Consider the following 17365-nt stretch of genomic DNA (forward strand, 5'->3'; position numbering starts at 1 on the left):
CACAAATGCAAAATAGCTACATTTAAAACAAAAGTCATTATGAAAAGATCAGTTTATTTGTAGTGACACACACACATATATGCATAACTGATAATTGAATTAAGCAACTAAAAAAAATGAAAAGAGAGAACATGTTTTTCATTTCAATGATGGGAGAGTGGATTCTTTAACGTGCTATCACCGTGTTAACATTGTCTTTCACTTTCGTATTTCATAGGCCTACCAATGCCTGACATTTAATGTTTATTTTCTTCATCTTAAGTTTAAACATTTAACATACATAGACTATAATTAACAGTGTGGGGAATAGTAAACATGATTAATACAAATAAGAATAACAGAAATGGGGTTTATAGTGGTAGAAATGCTACTTTATCAGATTGGCATTCTGTTATCTTTAGATTTTCTTTCAAGTTTGTTTCGATCAAACTGACCTTACAGCACGGGTTCTGTGAGAATTTCCATCATCGATGTCTTAAGAGTAAATATACAAAATAACAAGTTTAGGCAGTGAGCTGGTATTTACCCAATCCTGGTTCATAGGAGTTCTAGTTCCCATGGACTACTTTGAATTGCACGATTACCTTTGTGTTCATTTCTTTAACACTTCCTCAAATGTTGGGTAACTCAAAGGGTAAATGGATGGCATGGCTTTTCAAAACTATGCACTAAGACATTGGTTGATCTCACTTCACACATCAGTTTACCAATAGGACATGAGGAAATGATAAACAATAAGATTGTGGTGTTTGGAGAAAGAAAGCCAAAGGTGTAAGAGATGGGTTACATGGACTTTTGAGGGATATATTTATCAGAGTGCATGTTCTCCAACGTAACAGTGGCCTTACAACTCCATCTCTCCTTATAAGTGGGAAATTTAAAGTTCATCTTTGGTTCAGCCCTAAAGAGAAAAATTCAGCACGTTATTGAACAGAGGAACATTTCAGGTTGCTAAACTATAGTTTATTAGAGTTTATCTAAATCAGGGCTACTCAACTTTGGAAAGCTCAGGGGCCACAAAGCAGGATCCCTTTAGCATCAAGGGCCACATTGCATGTTTACATTTTTTTTTTTTTTAATTGAAGCATGTAGACTATGTGTGGTATGCAGTATAACCAAAATCTTATTTTCTCTTTATATGGAACTTGGACACAAACCTAAAGATATGAGTCATGTGTGATGAATAATCTTAAGTCTGCATCTTTATGCCAGGGTAGCTCAGCTAGTATTGATGACGACTACCACACCTGGAGTCACGAGTTTGAATCCAGGGCGTGCTGAGTGACTCCAGCCAGGTCTCCTAAGCAACCAAATAGGGAGGGAGCGTAGAGTTACATGAGGTAACCTCCTTGTGGTCACGATTAGGGGTTCTTGCTCTCAATGTGGTGCGTGGTAAGTTGTGCGCGGCTCGTGGAGAGTAGCATGAGGCTTCACATGCTGCGAGTCTCCGCAGTGTCATGCACAATGAGCCACGTGATGAGATGCACTGAGACTTGTCCTCTACCACCCGGATTGAGGGGAGTAACCGCGGCACCACAAGGACTAAGTAGTGGGAATTGGGCATTCCAAATTGGGAGAAAAGGGTATTAAAAAATAAATAAAAAAAAGTCTGCATCTTCTCAAAAAAATAGCATCACATTATGTAAAACTTCAAAAGACAATAATACATTATAAATTTGATTGTATGAGCCACATTTGAAGCCTTAAATGAATATTCCGGGTTCAATACAGGTTAAGCTTAATCAACAACCTTTGTGGTATAATATTGATTGTACCTCCTGTTCTTTTATAAAAAAAAAAAAAAAAAAAAAAAGCAAAAATCTAGGTTACAACAAGGCACTTAAAATGGAAGTGAATCTGGCCAATCCGTAATCGTTAAAATACTCTATATTTAAAAAGATTATCCACAAGACATAATATGCGTTAACATTATTTTAGTGTGATAAAATTGCTTTCCTAGCCTTTTCTAGGTACAGTTATAGCCAATTTTACAACAAACCCTAAAATTACTGTAAAACGTATTATTTAAACTCTACAGCTCAAATATTACACAAGTTTTAACAGAATGTAAGTGCTTTTATAAAATTATAAGCTTCACATTTCTGTCTTTAAAACCTCCAAAAATTGAGCCCATTCACTTCCATGTTAAGTGCTGAATCCGGAATGTTCCTTTAAAATAGCTGAAAATATTATATTAAAGATGTGACTGCATATACCAGACAAGACTTTTAAAAACTAAATCGCTCCCATTATAATCAAAGAAGCGGTCTACATTTGAAGCACTCATCTGTGACAGTTTGCAGAGTACACCATAGTTTCTTGCTTGGTGATTTGTTTAAAATTGCTCCGAGGTATAAACGTTACAGCAAAATCTTTATCAGTCGACACTTGTCCACTGTCGCACAGTGTATACTGTCACTACTGCTCCTTATTAACATGATAAGAAGAGAGGTTTGTGTTTGTTGCCGCGACGATGACAACATCACCACCAAAAATTGATTCTAGGGCCGTATGTTGAGTAGCACTAATCTAGATTCTGTCCTACTATGAGGAAACCCAGAACTAACCATGGTTGCTGCAGCAGAGGCTTTGCCACTGTAGCCGAAGAGGTTCTTGTAGCGTCCTTTCTCCTCTTTCTCTTTTTCACGGATGCGTTCCTCCATTGCTCTCAACTCCTTTGCAACTGAGGGTTCCAGTGATGGGTCTAATGCAACCACTTTGGCAAAGTCAGCTCTCGCCTCTGGCTCGTTCCATACTGCTGCATGAGCCTTACCCCGTTTGAAATATGCCTTCACATTATCTGTTAGAAACACAAGGAGTATGGGCAACTGAATGCAGATTATAAATAATGTCAATCAAGGTAGGAGCATGTTCAGTACCTTCTTATGTTTATTAACATTAGGATAGCCATATTAGTAAAGTACACAGTAGTCACTTGCCAGGGCTATCAACTGGCCAGCTGGGGCTAACAGCCTCGGACCTCGAGACCAAAATCGATCTGCAATCCCACAATCAGGACAATAGCCCTACTGCGCTGCCCTAAAACCCACCCTTAATATGCCGCCCTGGTGCAAACTTCACACACCCCACCCAGTTCAAATCAAAAGGGAAACTCAAGTGGAGGTATCATGTTATCTAGAATATCAAATTGATATAGCTTATAAACGGTAGCTAGCTAGCAAGATAACTGAGCATTGACAACTTACTGACTACCTGCTATGGTGTCCCAAATAGTCTCTCCACTAACAGCGGGACGATGTCCCAGCACACCGTACACCGTACATGTGAGCGAAGCGGAGCGGTATGACATTCTGCTCAATCTGTTCCATGCTTGTGTGCTCCCTCAAGTACCCCTCACGCTTACCGGTAGTCGTTTATGGCAATAATGAAAACATTGACTGGTACATGTTTTCATTATTACAGGTAAATATTACAGGTAAAAGTGAAATTCGTAATTGTTCTTCAGTTGTCTCCACAGAATGATTATTAGGCTACTGTAGATTTGATACATTAATAGGTTACTAATTTAATGCTATCAGACTTTGGGTCAATAAATTAAAATGAGCAATTTCTCATCCTAATTTTGTGTTCAGTTTTAAAGGGCGTATTAATTTATCCAGAATAAAACAGTGATTTTTTTTTTCCTTCTCTTTTTCAGTATTGTTGCTTGATTAACAGCCTATTCCCTTCAATTTTATATGTAGGAATTGTATGCAATCCAAAGGACTGTGGTTATTTATATAATAACTATTATATTAGTAGATACCCTGTGCCCCCTCTGCTTTTCCTTGATATTTTTAAAGTAGCATAAAGTGAATCTGTACTTCATATACGTCAAAATATGTTAAACATGGATTTAACAAATAAAAAATATTCGTCCTGCATAAAGTGAGATTTTGTCCTAATATATATATATATATATATATATATATATATATATATATATATATATATATATATATATATATATATATACAGGTGCATCTCAATAAATTAGAATGTCGTGGAAAAGTTCATTTATTTCAGTAATTCAACTCAAATTGTGAAACTCGTGTATTAAATAAATTCAATGCACACAGACTGAAGTAGTTTAAGTCTTTGGTTCTTTTAATTGTGATGATTTTGGCTCACATTTAACAAAAACCCACCAATTCACTATCTCAAAAAATTAGAATATGGTGACATGCCAATCAGCTAATCAACTCAAAACACCTGCAAAGGTTTCCTGAGCCTTCAAAATGGTCTCTCAGTTTGGTTCACTAGGCTACACAATCATGGGGAAGACTGCTGATCTGACAGTTGTCCAGAAGACAATCATTGACACCCTTCACAAGGAGGGTAAGCCACAAACATTCATTGCCAAAGAAGCTGGCTGTATCCAAGCATGTTAACAGAAAGTTGAGTGGAAGGAAAAAGTGTGGAAGAAAAAGATGCACAACCAACCGAGAGAACCGCAGCCTTACGATTGTCAAGCAAAATCGATTCAAGAATTTGGGTGAACTTCACAAGGAATGGACTGAGGCTGGGGTCAAGGCATCAAGAGCCACCACACACAGACATGTCAAGGAATTTGGATACAGTTGTCTTATTCCTCTTGTTAAGCCACTCCTGAACCACAGACAACGTCAGAGGCGTCTTACCTGGGCTAAGGAGAAGAAGAACTGGACTGTTGCCCAGTGTTCCAAAGTCCTCTTTTCAGATGAGAGCAAGTTTTGTATTTCATTTGGAAACCAAGGTCCTAGAGTCTGGAGGAAGGGTGGAGAAGCTCATAGCCCAAGTTGCTTGAAGTCCAGTGTTAAGTTTCCACAGTCTGTGATGATTTGGGGTGCAATGTCATCTGCTGGTGTTGATCCATTGTGTTTTTTGAAAACCAAAGTCACTGCACCCATTTACCAAGAAATTTTGGAGCACTTCATGCTTCCTTCTGCTGACCAGCTTTTTAAAGATGCTGATTTCATTTTCCAGCAGGATTTGGCACCTGCCCACACTGCCAAAAGCACCAAAAGTTGGTTAAATGACCATGGTGTTGGTGTGCTTGACTGGCCAGCAAACTCACCAGACCTGAACCCCATAGAGAATCTATGGGGTATTGTCAAGAGGAAAATGAGAAACAAGAGACCAAAAAATGCAGATGAGCTGAAGGCCACTGTCAAAGAAACCTGGGCTTCCATACCACCTCAGCAGTGCCACAAACTGATCACCTGCATGCCATGCCGAATTGAGGCAGTAATTAAAGCAAAAGGAGCCCCTACCAAGTATTGAGTACATATACAGTAAATGAACATACTTTCCAGAAGGCCAACAATTCACTAAAAATGTTTTTTTTATTGGTCTTATGATGTATTCTAATTTTTTGAGATAGTGAATTGGTGGGTTTTTGTTAAATGTGAGCCAAAATCATCACAATTAAAAGAACCAAAGACTTAAACTACTTCAGTCTGTGTGCACTGAATTTATTTAATACACGAGTTACACAATTTGAGTTGAATTACTGAAATAAATGAACTTTTCCACGACATTCTAATTTATTGAGATGCACCTGTATATATATATATATATATATATACACACACACACACACACATATATACACACACACACACACACACACATACACTTGTGCTCAAAAGTTTGCATACCCTGCCAGAAATTGTAAAATTTTGGCATTGATTTTGAAAATATGACTGATCATGTAAATCTTTTAAGGATAGTAATCATATGAAGCCATTTATTATCACATGGTTGTTTGGCTCCTTTTTAAATCATAATAACAGTAATCACCCAAATGGCCCTGATCAAAAGTTTACATACCCTTGAATGTTTGGCCTCATTACAGACACACAAGGTGACACACACAGGTTTAAATGGCAATTAAAGGTTAATTTCCCACACCTGTGGCTTTTTAAATTGCAATTAGTGTGTGTATAAATAGTCAATGAGTTTGTTAGCTCTCACGTGGATGCACTGAGCAGGCTAGATACTGAGCCATGGGGAGCAGAAAAGAACTGTCAAAAGACCTGCGTAACAAGGTAATGGAACTTTATAAAGATGGAAATGGATATAAAAAGATATTCAAAGCCTTGAAAATGCCAGTCAGTACTGTTCAATCACTTATTAAGAAGTGGAAAATTCGGGGATCTCTTGATACCAAGCCAAGGTCAGGTAGACCAAGAAAGATTTCAGCCACAACTGCCAGAAGAATTGTTCGGGATACAAAGAATAACCCACAGGTAACCTCAGGAGAAATACAGGCTGCTCTGGAAAAAGACGGTGTGGTTGTTTCAAGGAGCACAATACAACGATACTTGAACAAAAATGAGCTGCATGGTCGAGTTGCCAGAAACAAAAAAGCCCGGTTACAATATGCCTGACAACACCTTGACACGCCTCACAGCTTATGGCACACTGTAATTTGGAGTGATGAGACCAAAATAGAGCTTTATGGTCACAACCATAGCGCTATGTTTGGAGAGGGGTCAACAAGGCCTATAGTGAAAAGAATACCATCCCCACTGTGAAGCATGGTGGTGGCTCACTGATGTTTTGGTGGGGTGTGAGCTCTAAAGGCACGGGGAATCTTGTGGAAATTGATGGCAAGATGAATGCAGCATGTTATCAGAAAATACTGGCAGACAATTTGCATTCTTCTGCACGAAAGCTGCGCATGGGACGCTCTTAGACTTTCCAGCATGACAATGACTCTAAGCACAAGGCCAAGCTGACCCTCCAGTGGTTACAGCAGAAAAAGGTGAAGGTTCTGGAGTGGCCATCACAGTCTCCTGACCTTAATATCATCGAGCCACTCTGGGGAGATCTCAAACATGCGGTTCATGCAAGACAACCAGTGACTTTGCACGACCTGGAGGCATTTTGCCAAGACGAATGGGCAGCTATACCACCTGCAAGAATCTGGGGCCTCATAGACAACTATAACAAAAGACTGCACGCTATCATTGATGCTAAAGGGGGCAATACACAGTATTAAGAACTAAGGGTATGCAGACTTTTGAACAGGGGTCATTTCATTTTTTTCTTTGTTGCCATGTTTTGTTTTATGATTGTGCCATTCTGTTATAACCTACAGTTGAACATGAATCCCATAAGAAATAAAATAAATGTGTTTTGCCTGTTCACTTATGTTTTCTTTGAAAATGGTACATATATTACCAATTCTCTAAATCATGTTTAATGATCTCAAAACAAATAAAACATATTTAATCCACGAATTACACTAAAATAGAAAAATAAATTTAGAAAAATGTTTTTGCTAATGTAGGCTATAATCATTTATGGCTTTTTTTTCTCTGCAAATGAATGCAGCAAGCAATGTCGGAAGATGTTTTCCACAAACACTAATCTAGTGTCACTGATCCGCAAGATCATACATGTTTATTGGTTTTGATGCAAGTGTGCTTTCGCCTGGATTCAAGGATATATGCTTTGCCAATGTACAGTATTATTAAGCTTACATATTCAATTGAGGGTGCTCTAACGTTCACAAACCAGGCTTGCATCCAGCTGGCAGCTGCACTGTCATGATTGCAAAACAACAAGATACCTTACTACTTATCTCTTAATTTATTATCAAATGGTAGTGTAACCTACTAGCTCACTGTGGCAAGGAGGAGGGCGGGGCCGGGTGGTGATGATGCACTCCCGGCCCCTAATCAGGCTAATCAAGCCGACGCGAGGGACAAAGGCCACCAGAGGTGGCAGTTCAGGAGAGAGAGTGCTACATGCAGCTGCCTTGTATGTGTTTATGTTTGTGTGTTTTTGTTTAATTAAATATTACTTTGATGCTTCGTCCGGTTCTCGCCTCCTGCTTTCCATTGAAAGATAGGTCAAAGATAGGACCGCCATCCGCAAGCGGGAAGGGGCTCACTGCCGACCGCCTGGAGCAGGAGAACAGGTGCGGAGGAGACCCCTACCATCCACCAAAACATGGCGGGGCGTTCCGTCCGCCAGAGGACTGCCTCCGATCCAGCCGGGGAGGAGCGGCTGTCATCCACTAGAGGGTGGAGGAGTGACCAAGGACCAGGCTATGGCATATCTCTCCTCTCTCTCTCCTGCTATCGTTCCGTGTTGGCCTTTCCCTCTCTTTTTTTGTTGTTGTTATTTTTCCCTCCCCTTGTCTCCCTCCGAGGTCCAAGAAGGTGGGGAGACCTGCTGGAAGGGCATGCCCATGGGTGTACATCATGCCGGGGGCTTCCCGGCCTGAAGGAAAGGAGGGAGGAATGTGGCAAGGAGGAGGGCGGGGCCCGGTGGTGATGACACACGCCCGGCCCCTAATCAGGCTAATCAAGCTGACGAGAGGGATAAAGGCCGCCAGAGGCGGCAGTTCAGGAGAGAGAGAGCTACAGGCAGCTGCCCTGTATGTGTTTATGTTTGTGTGTTTTTGTTTAATTAAATATTACTTTGATGCTGCATCCGGTTCTCGCTGCCTCCTTTCCATTGAACCCCGTTACACTCACCTTTTGCTGCGCTACCATGTTCGCGTAAAATCCTCGTGCTCTCTTGCAATGTGACGCTTAAGATTCCAAAGGGAATCTTTGCTAACTCTCACAGTCTCTCCACTCTCTTTCGATTTCTTCTCCTTCCTTGTTCTTAGCTTTGATTTTTACTTTGCATTTATGTATAAGGTTTGCAACTTCACTAAAACAATGTTTGAGCTCCATAACCTCTGGCCTATTGCTTATTTTGCAGATTCCCAAACTAGCATATCACGAAGTGCATTCTGGGATGAGTGAGCGGTACTGTGCGGCCTGAGCGAGTGGAGTGGAATCTTCAAAAAGGTGCTCTCTGCTCAGATGGAATTATCACCACTCCCCTCACATGCTCCGTCTCGAACCATGGAACATTCTTTTTTTGGGCACCGCTTTGTCCATTGTGCATTTTAACGGATTTGTACCGTGCCTGCAATTTTTTATTTTTCCCGAACCTGTACCGTTGTGCGCTTGATATACAACCTGGCAAGTTCGGCAAAACTCCGCCTTTCACATTGACACTACCTCAATCCTCAGTTGGTCTTGTTTGGCCCAAGGGTAATCCCAGAGAAAGCCCAGAGGAGGCACGATGAAGCCCCGGAAGTGACAGTGGGAACGCAACTGGCCCTGGCATGCACTAGCATGCCCACGTTTGACCCTACAGTGGAAACGCGGCTAGTGTTAGTGCAGGGGCAGAGGAAGGACTCTAGGCCTAAATAATTACTCCATGCTTTGCATTTGTCTGTGCTGAGTGCTTAAAAATTTTTTTCAAGATGATTGTAGTCGAACATGAAATTACTGGTTATGAAAGAGGAGAATGGGACTTGACTGTTGTCGAATGATTTGTTACTTATGCTAATGAAATTATTATTTAAATGCCTTTGGTAGTGACTTTACCATCATATTTGTTGATGATAGAAGAGCAGTGGTCCAAGACCTCATAGTGCTGGCCCTGGAGCTGCTTGCACTGGCAGTAGTTGAGGAGGAGAGGAGTGATCATGTTGTCAAGTTTGATCCATGTCTCATCACCCGGCCGCTCCTAAAAATGGGAAATACATATTTTATGGATAACTTGTTATCCATAACAAAAGTCATGTTAGGCATGGAATAACTAAGTTCAGACACTGCTGGTGTTTCTGTGCAAACATTATCCCAGATATTATGTGCATAATGATACATAGTTAAAGGGTACAAAAGCTATAGTTTTGGTATAAGGATAAGGTGTATATGTTGTGTGAATGTGCTTAATCACTATTAAAGCAAACCTTCATCTGCAAGCTCTTCAGACAGGCTATGGCACTGTAGTACTTCTCAGAAGCTTCATCAATATCTCCACTCTTGTAGAGTGAATTTCCCTCCTCATGGATGTGTGGTACGGCTTCCAGCTTCTCATCATCTGTCATTGCCCATATCTCCATTTGGAAGGAGCCAGGAGGCAAGACCTTGGGAAGATGAGGACATAGGGAATGTATCACTAAATGGGAATCATCAGCTACTTTGTAGCTCACTTTACAATTGTAAAATTGTACCTCCAACAATGATGTCATGCAACCGTTTCTCACCTGCAGCAATTCCAGAGTAAAAACTAGAGGCTGAGGATTGGCCTGCAACTTATCCAGATCTGGGAAACCTAATGAATGATGCGAGTGAACCTGGGCTATTCCACAGCAGTGTCTCTGTCCTTCCAGTGGGTCTTTTCCTCTGCTGATGTTGCGTAGTGACAGAGAAACCATAGGATAGAGAGCTGTATGCTGTTACAGTAGAAACAAAAACAATGAATACTGAGGAAGCCATAGAAATATAATTATAAAAGTTTTTTTTTCTTTTTCAGATTGATACAGTTGACTGTTCATGTTCTAAAATAAAGGCAATATTTTCTTAAGCTGCTTTGATACAATATGTTCTATGAAAAATGCTATACAAATAAAACTGGCTTGACTTGTTCATAGATGTTAGTAGTCTGTAGAACAGAAGAGTATTAGCTGTTTCTCTGCCTGACAGTCACTGACCTTGACATCACAGGTGAATTCAGCCACTTCACCCTCCCTCATAGTGGTTACCACTTGCTCCCACACGGGTAGTTTGAACTTTTTCCCCAGTATGAGCTCCATAGGTTTGCTGCGATCGCCCATTGACCTGGAGTCATCCAACAGAGTGCCATCACAAAGGCTAGTACGGTAATGAAATTTGACCTTTTAAGGGAGAAAAATACATTTCTTAGAAGAATATTCATGTTAAAATTGATTATTCAACATTTGATGTACTTGCTGCATTAGCAATTTTGATCATTAGTTTTCTAAATGTTTACAGCCAGAGTCTACACCAGACTATATATTAGAATATATACAATTGCAATCAAAATTATTCATGAAACAATATCAGTCCCTGCATTAAACTCCCACTGGCAGCACAAAAACCAAAGAATGTAAATGAGTTGCAACCTTTTGCACATAAGATTCCAACAGAGAGGTGTAAGAAGCTCGAGAACACTTATCTGAAACATTAGATGTTACAAAGGGTAAAGGATGCTCCACAAAATACTGACTTTGGGAGTTAAATCATTTTGACCTGACATTTGTGGAAAGAATTAGAACTTTATGTTCTCAAAATCACTCAAATTTGTATATATATATATAAAAACTTTCTTTGACTGTTTACTGAGGTTTTAGTGTATGTATTTTTATTCAGATCACCAGAATGTCTTGCAGCTCAGGAGGGTTGAATAGTTTTGATTGCAACTGTATAAATGTGTTTCTTCCACTTTGGGGACTTTTATCACTGTGGACTTCTATAAAGTCTTGTTAAAATATTTTTCTAATATATATATATATATATATATATATTTTTTTTTTTTTTTTCTCCTACAAACAATGTCTAACAGTGAATGTACATGCATCACATAAGATTTATCATTGTCATTTTTTTTCTTTTCCTGAAAGTCATTAAAATTCCCACCACAGTGTCATTTGCATCACATCTCAAATTCTGTATTGTGTTTAATAGAATTCTGTGTGGGGTTTTTTTTTTTATAAAACGGCAGACTACTTTGTCTCACTAAGGCTAATTTCATAGCTAACAGTTTATGTATCCTAAATACAATGAAACAATATTATTACACTTTTTTCATAATTTGCCAAAATTACAACTTGACTGGAAATGATACCCAATAAAATATTCTGCTCAGAAGTGGTATTTTACCTTGATTTTTCTTCCAATATCATATTTTGTGTGCTCTTCACTGAAATGTTTTTAGGGGCAAAATTGTTTGGTTTGGTGGAAATGTCGCCACAACTGTGGGACAGTCGTAATTTTTTTTTTTTTAAATGAATAGAAAATGTTCACAATAAACACTGAAATGCTTTATTTCACTCTTTGTTTAGATGATCATAGTTTTAAACATGGAATACATTTTATTTTTAATAACGGATTTATTAATGAAAGTCTGGGTCTGGGACAAGGCTAAAACAATTTAATCTGGCATTTGAGAAATAAAAATAAATAAATGAGGGAGACCTGGTTAGAGTTTCAAGTCAGTTATAATGTGACCATCTAAAAAATCAAAAAAGATTTAATATTTTAATCAACACCTGGGAACTGAAAGTGCCCAAGGTTGAAGAAACACCCATATGTTGTTGTGTCTCATACTTTGCATTTCGCACAATGCACCTTTTGATGACTGTATCTATAGAGCTTAAAGGGATAACTGACCCCAAAATGAAAATTCTCTCATCATTTACTCATCCCAGATGTGTATGACTTTGTTTCTTCTGCTGAACACAAACAAAGATTTTTAGAAGAATATTTCAGCTCTGTAGGTCCTCACAATGCAAGTTAATGGGTACCAAAACATTGAAGCTCCAAAAGCATATAAGGACAGCATAAAAGTAATCTATTAGACTCCAGTGGTTAAATCCATACCAGAAGAGATATGATTAGTGTGGATGAGAAAACAGATCAATATTTAAGTCATTTTTAACTCTTAATCTCCACTTTCACATTCTTCTTTTGTTTTTGGCGATTTGCATTCTTTGTGCATTTCGCCACCTACTGGGCAGGGAAGAGAATTTATGTTAAAAAAGGACTTAAATATTGATCCGTTTCTCACCCACACTTAGCATTTGGACTGAAGAGATGTGCTGCATCCCTATTCACCTACATATACTATGCCCTTAAAGTGTGCACTGTTTTTGTGATGGAAAAGTGTCTACCTTTTAGTGTCTTTCAAAAAAAATGCAAGTATTGGGACATACTATCACATCATTAAATCCCCTTTTGAAACCAAAGACCCTTCAGTCGCATTGTTACGTGTATCCTGTCACCATACACCACCTGTCAATCATCCTGTTACAGTTATCATGGCCTGCACATTCTTCATTTCATTTTATATACGATACCCTATAATGATTCCTACATTACTGGAGAAGAAACAGCATTGAAGATCTTTCGCGGGGTTTTCGAAGGCAGAGCCGCTGATGTTTTGATGATGCATGTAATACAGTGTAGTTATGCAAATCAAACGTGTCTCTTTTCCTATCGTTATCGCTTATCAATGTGTGATGTTTACAGTGTGGTGCAGATTAAATATAACACAGAAAACAGTTAAGTTAAAGATGTGGTCTTATGTTTCATTATCAACTAATGCCTAGTTTACAATACATGACTCAAGCTCCTCTCCTTTGATGTTTTGAGTCTGTGACTGGTCTGCAACAGGAAGTCTTGGATCTCACAACGAAAGGTCTTGTTGTCTGCGCACTCCTGCGACAGGCCGAGACGAGTTACAGATGCTGCAAGTTTTCAATACTGCTTGATATCTAGACGTCTTGTCTTCAGGTGTGTGCACTGTCCTGATGAGTGAAAGACTTACAATTTTAAGATGTATTTTTGGCGATACGTTTGAAACGGGACAACGCTAAAGACAGCTGTAACGGATGGTTTTTCGCCGATTACGTGCGGATTTAAAGGGAAATAAGAGTATGATTGGAAAATTTAAAAAAATCGAAAGCATGAACATGCACAATAGGGACTCAGAAATGAGCAGCACGCACATTAGAAGCTCAGTTACAGATACTGCACTAAAATAAATCAGAATTCTACTCTTAACATCATGTTTGGGAATATTAAGAGAATCTGTGCTCCGGTTTTTAGCGTTTTCTTTCTCGTCTTTTACTTTTTTGCACTTTATTATCATTCAGTAAAACACAGATGTAATGACTGATGTATGTCCTCATGAAATCAGAGAAACTCTCCACAAAATCTGAAAACAAATGGTCAAAAGAGACGACCAGGTTTAACGGTGATGTCTTGCTTGTACATTTGCGATCAGATCACACAAAACTCATCTTAATACCAGTGTTCACAAGGCCTCAGTCGGGAACGAATGGTCATGTAGTTGATACACTATGGTCCTGTAGTGTGTGCACCAGCACAACGAAAACTGGACTTTTAGTCGCAGGGCGCCGACTGCAAGTCGTGTAGTGTCTGCTTGGCTTAAAGAACAAATCTTGGATTATCTACTTAACTTGAATGTTAAGTCAGAAAGACAGAACACTTGAATAACATTGTGATAGATCCCTTTTTTTAATATACTTTGGCAGTGTTACTGTTTACATCATTACTACAGTCTCTTGAAAGAGAATCTGACCTATGCTAAATTTCAATGATACAATAAATGACAAAAATAAAGAACAGTCAATTGTGTTCATTTGGTTTATTTTCTGTTTGTGATAATATCGTTTTAAATCGATATGGTGTGCTGAGACTTTTCCTTAAATATTATACAAGAAGCTCTTAAGTGGGGGGCCTAGGTAGCTCAATGAGTATTGACACTAGCTACCACCCCTGGAGTCACAAGTTCGAATCCAGGGCCTGCTGAGTGTCTCCAGCCAGGTCTCCTAAGCAACCAAATTGGCCCGGTTGCTAAGGAGGGTAGAGTCACATGGGGTAACCTCCTCGTGGTCGCGATTAGTGGTTCTCACTCTCAGTGGGGCGCGTGGTAAATTGTGCGTGGATCGCGGAGTGTAACATGAGCCTCCACATGCTGGGAGTCTCTGCGGTGTCATGCACAGCGAGCCACGTGATAAGATGCGCAGATTGACTGTCTCAGAGGCGGAGGCAACTGAGACTTGTCCTCCACCACCCGGATTGAGGTGACCATGAGGACCTACTAAATAGTGGGAATTGGGCATTCCAAAATTGGGGAGAAAAAAAAATAATAATAAAATAAAAGAAGCTCTTAAGTAAACACAAGAGCATCCACAGTAAGCAGTACAAATACAGTAGTTGGACATAAAATAATGCATGATGGTAAAATAAGGATTATTAATCCCTCGTACCCTTTTCTGTTCAATGTAAATGGAGCCGCTTGATTGTTCAAATGTAATAAGCCGATCAGCATATTCAATGGCAGCAAGAGCAAAGTACTTTCTTTTCACAGCGTTCAAGCAAACCTAATGTAACAATAACGTTGTTTTGTGTTGTAAAAACATGATGAAGAGATGATGCGCCGCCAGTCTCACCGCCATGTTTGAAGTTTCTTCAAGTATGACAATTGTAGTTCTGAAGCAAGCGGTCAAATTCCTCGTCCGTCAAGCAAGGGATTGTGGGCAATATAAGCCGAAAGAGTATTCACGGATCCACATGTCAAAAATTTACCGGAAATTGTAGACCATCTGGGCAACTTTGGGACACTCATTTGCACATACTATGATTTGGGATACCATAATTCTCATCTCGGTACTGTTTAGGGCAGATAGGGTCCGAACTGGGACGCAAGGATGGATTTAACCACTGGAGTCACGTGAATTACTTTTATGCTCCCTTTATGTGCTTTTTGGACCTTCAAAGTTCTGGTCACCACTCACTTGCATTGTATGGACTTACAGTGCTGAGAAATATTCTTCTAAAAATCTTGGTTGTGTTCTGCAGAAGGCAGAAAGTCAAACATCCGGGATGGCATGAGGGTGAATAAATGATGAGAGAATTTTTAGGGTGAACACTCCCTTAAAGCTGTCTTCAGTAGAATATTTTATAAATAAATTTATATATTTTATGTACACACATCTCACTTGATGGCGCCGTCGTATTTACACTGCAACGGGAAATCAGTTTTCATACGTACAAAAAAAAAAAGAAAGAAAAAAAAAGCTTTGTTTAAGGGGTGCATAGCTTTCAACTGTCGCTCAAGAAGGAAGAACCACCTTTTCCCCTCTTCTCAATGCCAAAAAATGCAAACAGACGTCCTGTCTTAGACCGCCTTCATGGACTGTAGCATCAGGTATCCATCCTGATGGTTAGCTAACGGCTAACCCAGAAAACCTAGCAAGTCCTTGTTAAAATTGCACATATAGTTAAAATCCCCCTAATACTACCGACTTCTACACAGTACAAGTCGGCTCTTGAGTTATTTTCAAGCGGTATCAAGCCTATGTTATTCGTCCAAACGAGCGAACCAAGCCGATCCTGCTAGCTCGCTATCTGAGTTTGATTTCACTACAGAATAAAATGTTGTTTCACAGCATCGACATTTCATATACATTTAATGTATACCGGACTTTAGATTACCTTTGTTCCATTTGGGAACGAAGAAAGCTCTCCTTTTCCGGGAGATATTACTTTTTTGTGAACGCCATCCGCCCCGAGTTTGACAACAAGTTCCTCCATTCTTCTCCAAGATGTAGAAAAATAGACTAGAGCCGCCCCGTTCAGTCTAGATGGCGCTGCAAGCACCAGAACCCTCGAGAAATTTTATGACACTTATGTAAACACATTCAAAGAGCATCCCACGTCTAATGTAACAAATGCCAGTTTCTTTCAACTGTAATCTATTTATAGGATATAATAGCCTAATGCTTATTACTATATTTTGTTTATTTTAAAAAATGTTTCAAAATTGATTGATTACCAAAAGTGTAGGCCTATAGGGTCATTAAAGCCCCTAGTTATGTAATAGTGTTATATTTTTTTTGTCCTTCCATAAATCATATTTTTATGATTATTTCTTATCTATATAAGTTTACTATCACAGGATATATTCCTTTGTTTATTACAAGACAAATTACTACTATATTGCGTTGATTTTCTGTGTGACTGGTGAATTTTCAGTATTCCATATGCGTCTACACATACATATTAAACATGCTATTTCTCACTCAAGGTGGTGCTGATGTGTCAGTGATTAACTTGATTTACATTTGATATTGCTATTTGACGAAGAAGCAACATGGAAGTAAACTATAGCAAGTATAACACATGAACAGTTTGATTTGGCTATTGTCATTTGGGTGTACCACTGAATATATGTTAGTTGTGTGTCTTTAGACTCAAAAAGTGTCTGAGAAAATACTTATGTGTAGATTATGTGTTATGTGTAACTGAATATGTGTTTGACAGCCAGTTGCGTCTCATAAAATTTCAGCGTGGAAGTAATAAATCCTGCTCTGTATTTGTTGCATCATCTCTTTGAAAAGTGAAAAATAAAACATCAAAATATATTGGAATATATTCTATTCTATTATTTTCTAATTGTCTTGAAAATGTTTTAAAAATTTGACATTATCTGGGCATTTTTAGATCCATTTGTGATTTTGGTCACCATTCACTTGCATTGTATGGACCAACAGAGCTGAGATTTTCTTCTAAAAATGTTTGTTTGTGTTAAGTAGAATAAAGAAAGTCCTACACATCTGGGATGGCTTGAGGGTGAGTAAATTATGAGAGAATTTTCATTTTTGGGTTAAAATATGTCACTGTTTTGTCACTGTTGTCAAGTGACAAAAAAAACAAACAAAAAAAAAAAAAAAACAACAACACATAAAACAGAGAGGAACCATTTAGACCCTCATGACTGTGGGTGAAGTTTTTTTAAATTATAAGATACTTGGACA

General features: G+C 38.9%; 1 protein-coding gene across 1 annotated transcript; it reads right to left on the reverse strand.

The window, feature by feature from the left end:
• Positions 1–34: 34 nt before the first annotated feature.
• On the reverse strand, positions 35–16176 carry aip (aryl hydrocarbon receptor interacting protein). The gene is made up of 7 exons (XM_051702995.1): positions 16044–16176; positions 10493–10675; positions 10046–10234; positions 9749–9925; positions 9381–9522; positions 2568–2800; positions 35–901 (listed from the first exon to the last, which is right to left on the reverse strand). The coding sequence occupies exons 1-7, from the start codon at positions 16140–16142 to the stop codon at positions 896–898; spliced, it is 1029 nt and encodes a 342-aa protein (XP_051558955.1). The 5' UTR covers positions 16143–16176; the 3' UTR covers positions 35–895.
• Positions 16177–17365: the final 1189 nt, after the last annotated feature.

The sequence above is a fragment of the Myxocyprinus asiaticus genome, chromosome 7 (assembly GCF_019703515.2).
Source record: "Myxocyprinus asiaticus isolate MX2 ecotype Aquarium Trade chromosome 7, UBuf_Myxa_2, whole genome shotgun sequence".
Classification (NCBI taxonomy): Eukaryota; Metazoa; Chordata; class Actinopteri; order Cypriniformes; family Catostomidae; genus Myxocyprinus; species Myxocyprinus asiaticus.

Coding starts and splice junctions, on each gene's coding strand:
- aip (XM_051702995.1), bottom strand. CDS start 16,142: ATGGAGGAACTTGTTGTCAAACTCGGGGCGGATGGCGTTCACAAAAAA. Junction 10,235..10,492: donor AATTCACCTGTGATGTCAAG/GTCAGTGACTGT, acceptor CTACTGTAACAG/CATACAGCTCTCTATCCTAT. Junction 9,926..10,045: donor TTACTCTGGAATTGCTGCAG/GTGAGAAACGGT, acceptor CATCTTCCCAAG/GTCTTGCCTCCTGGCTCCTT.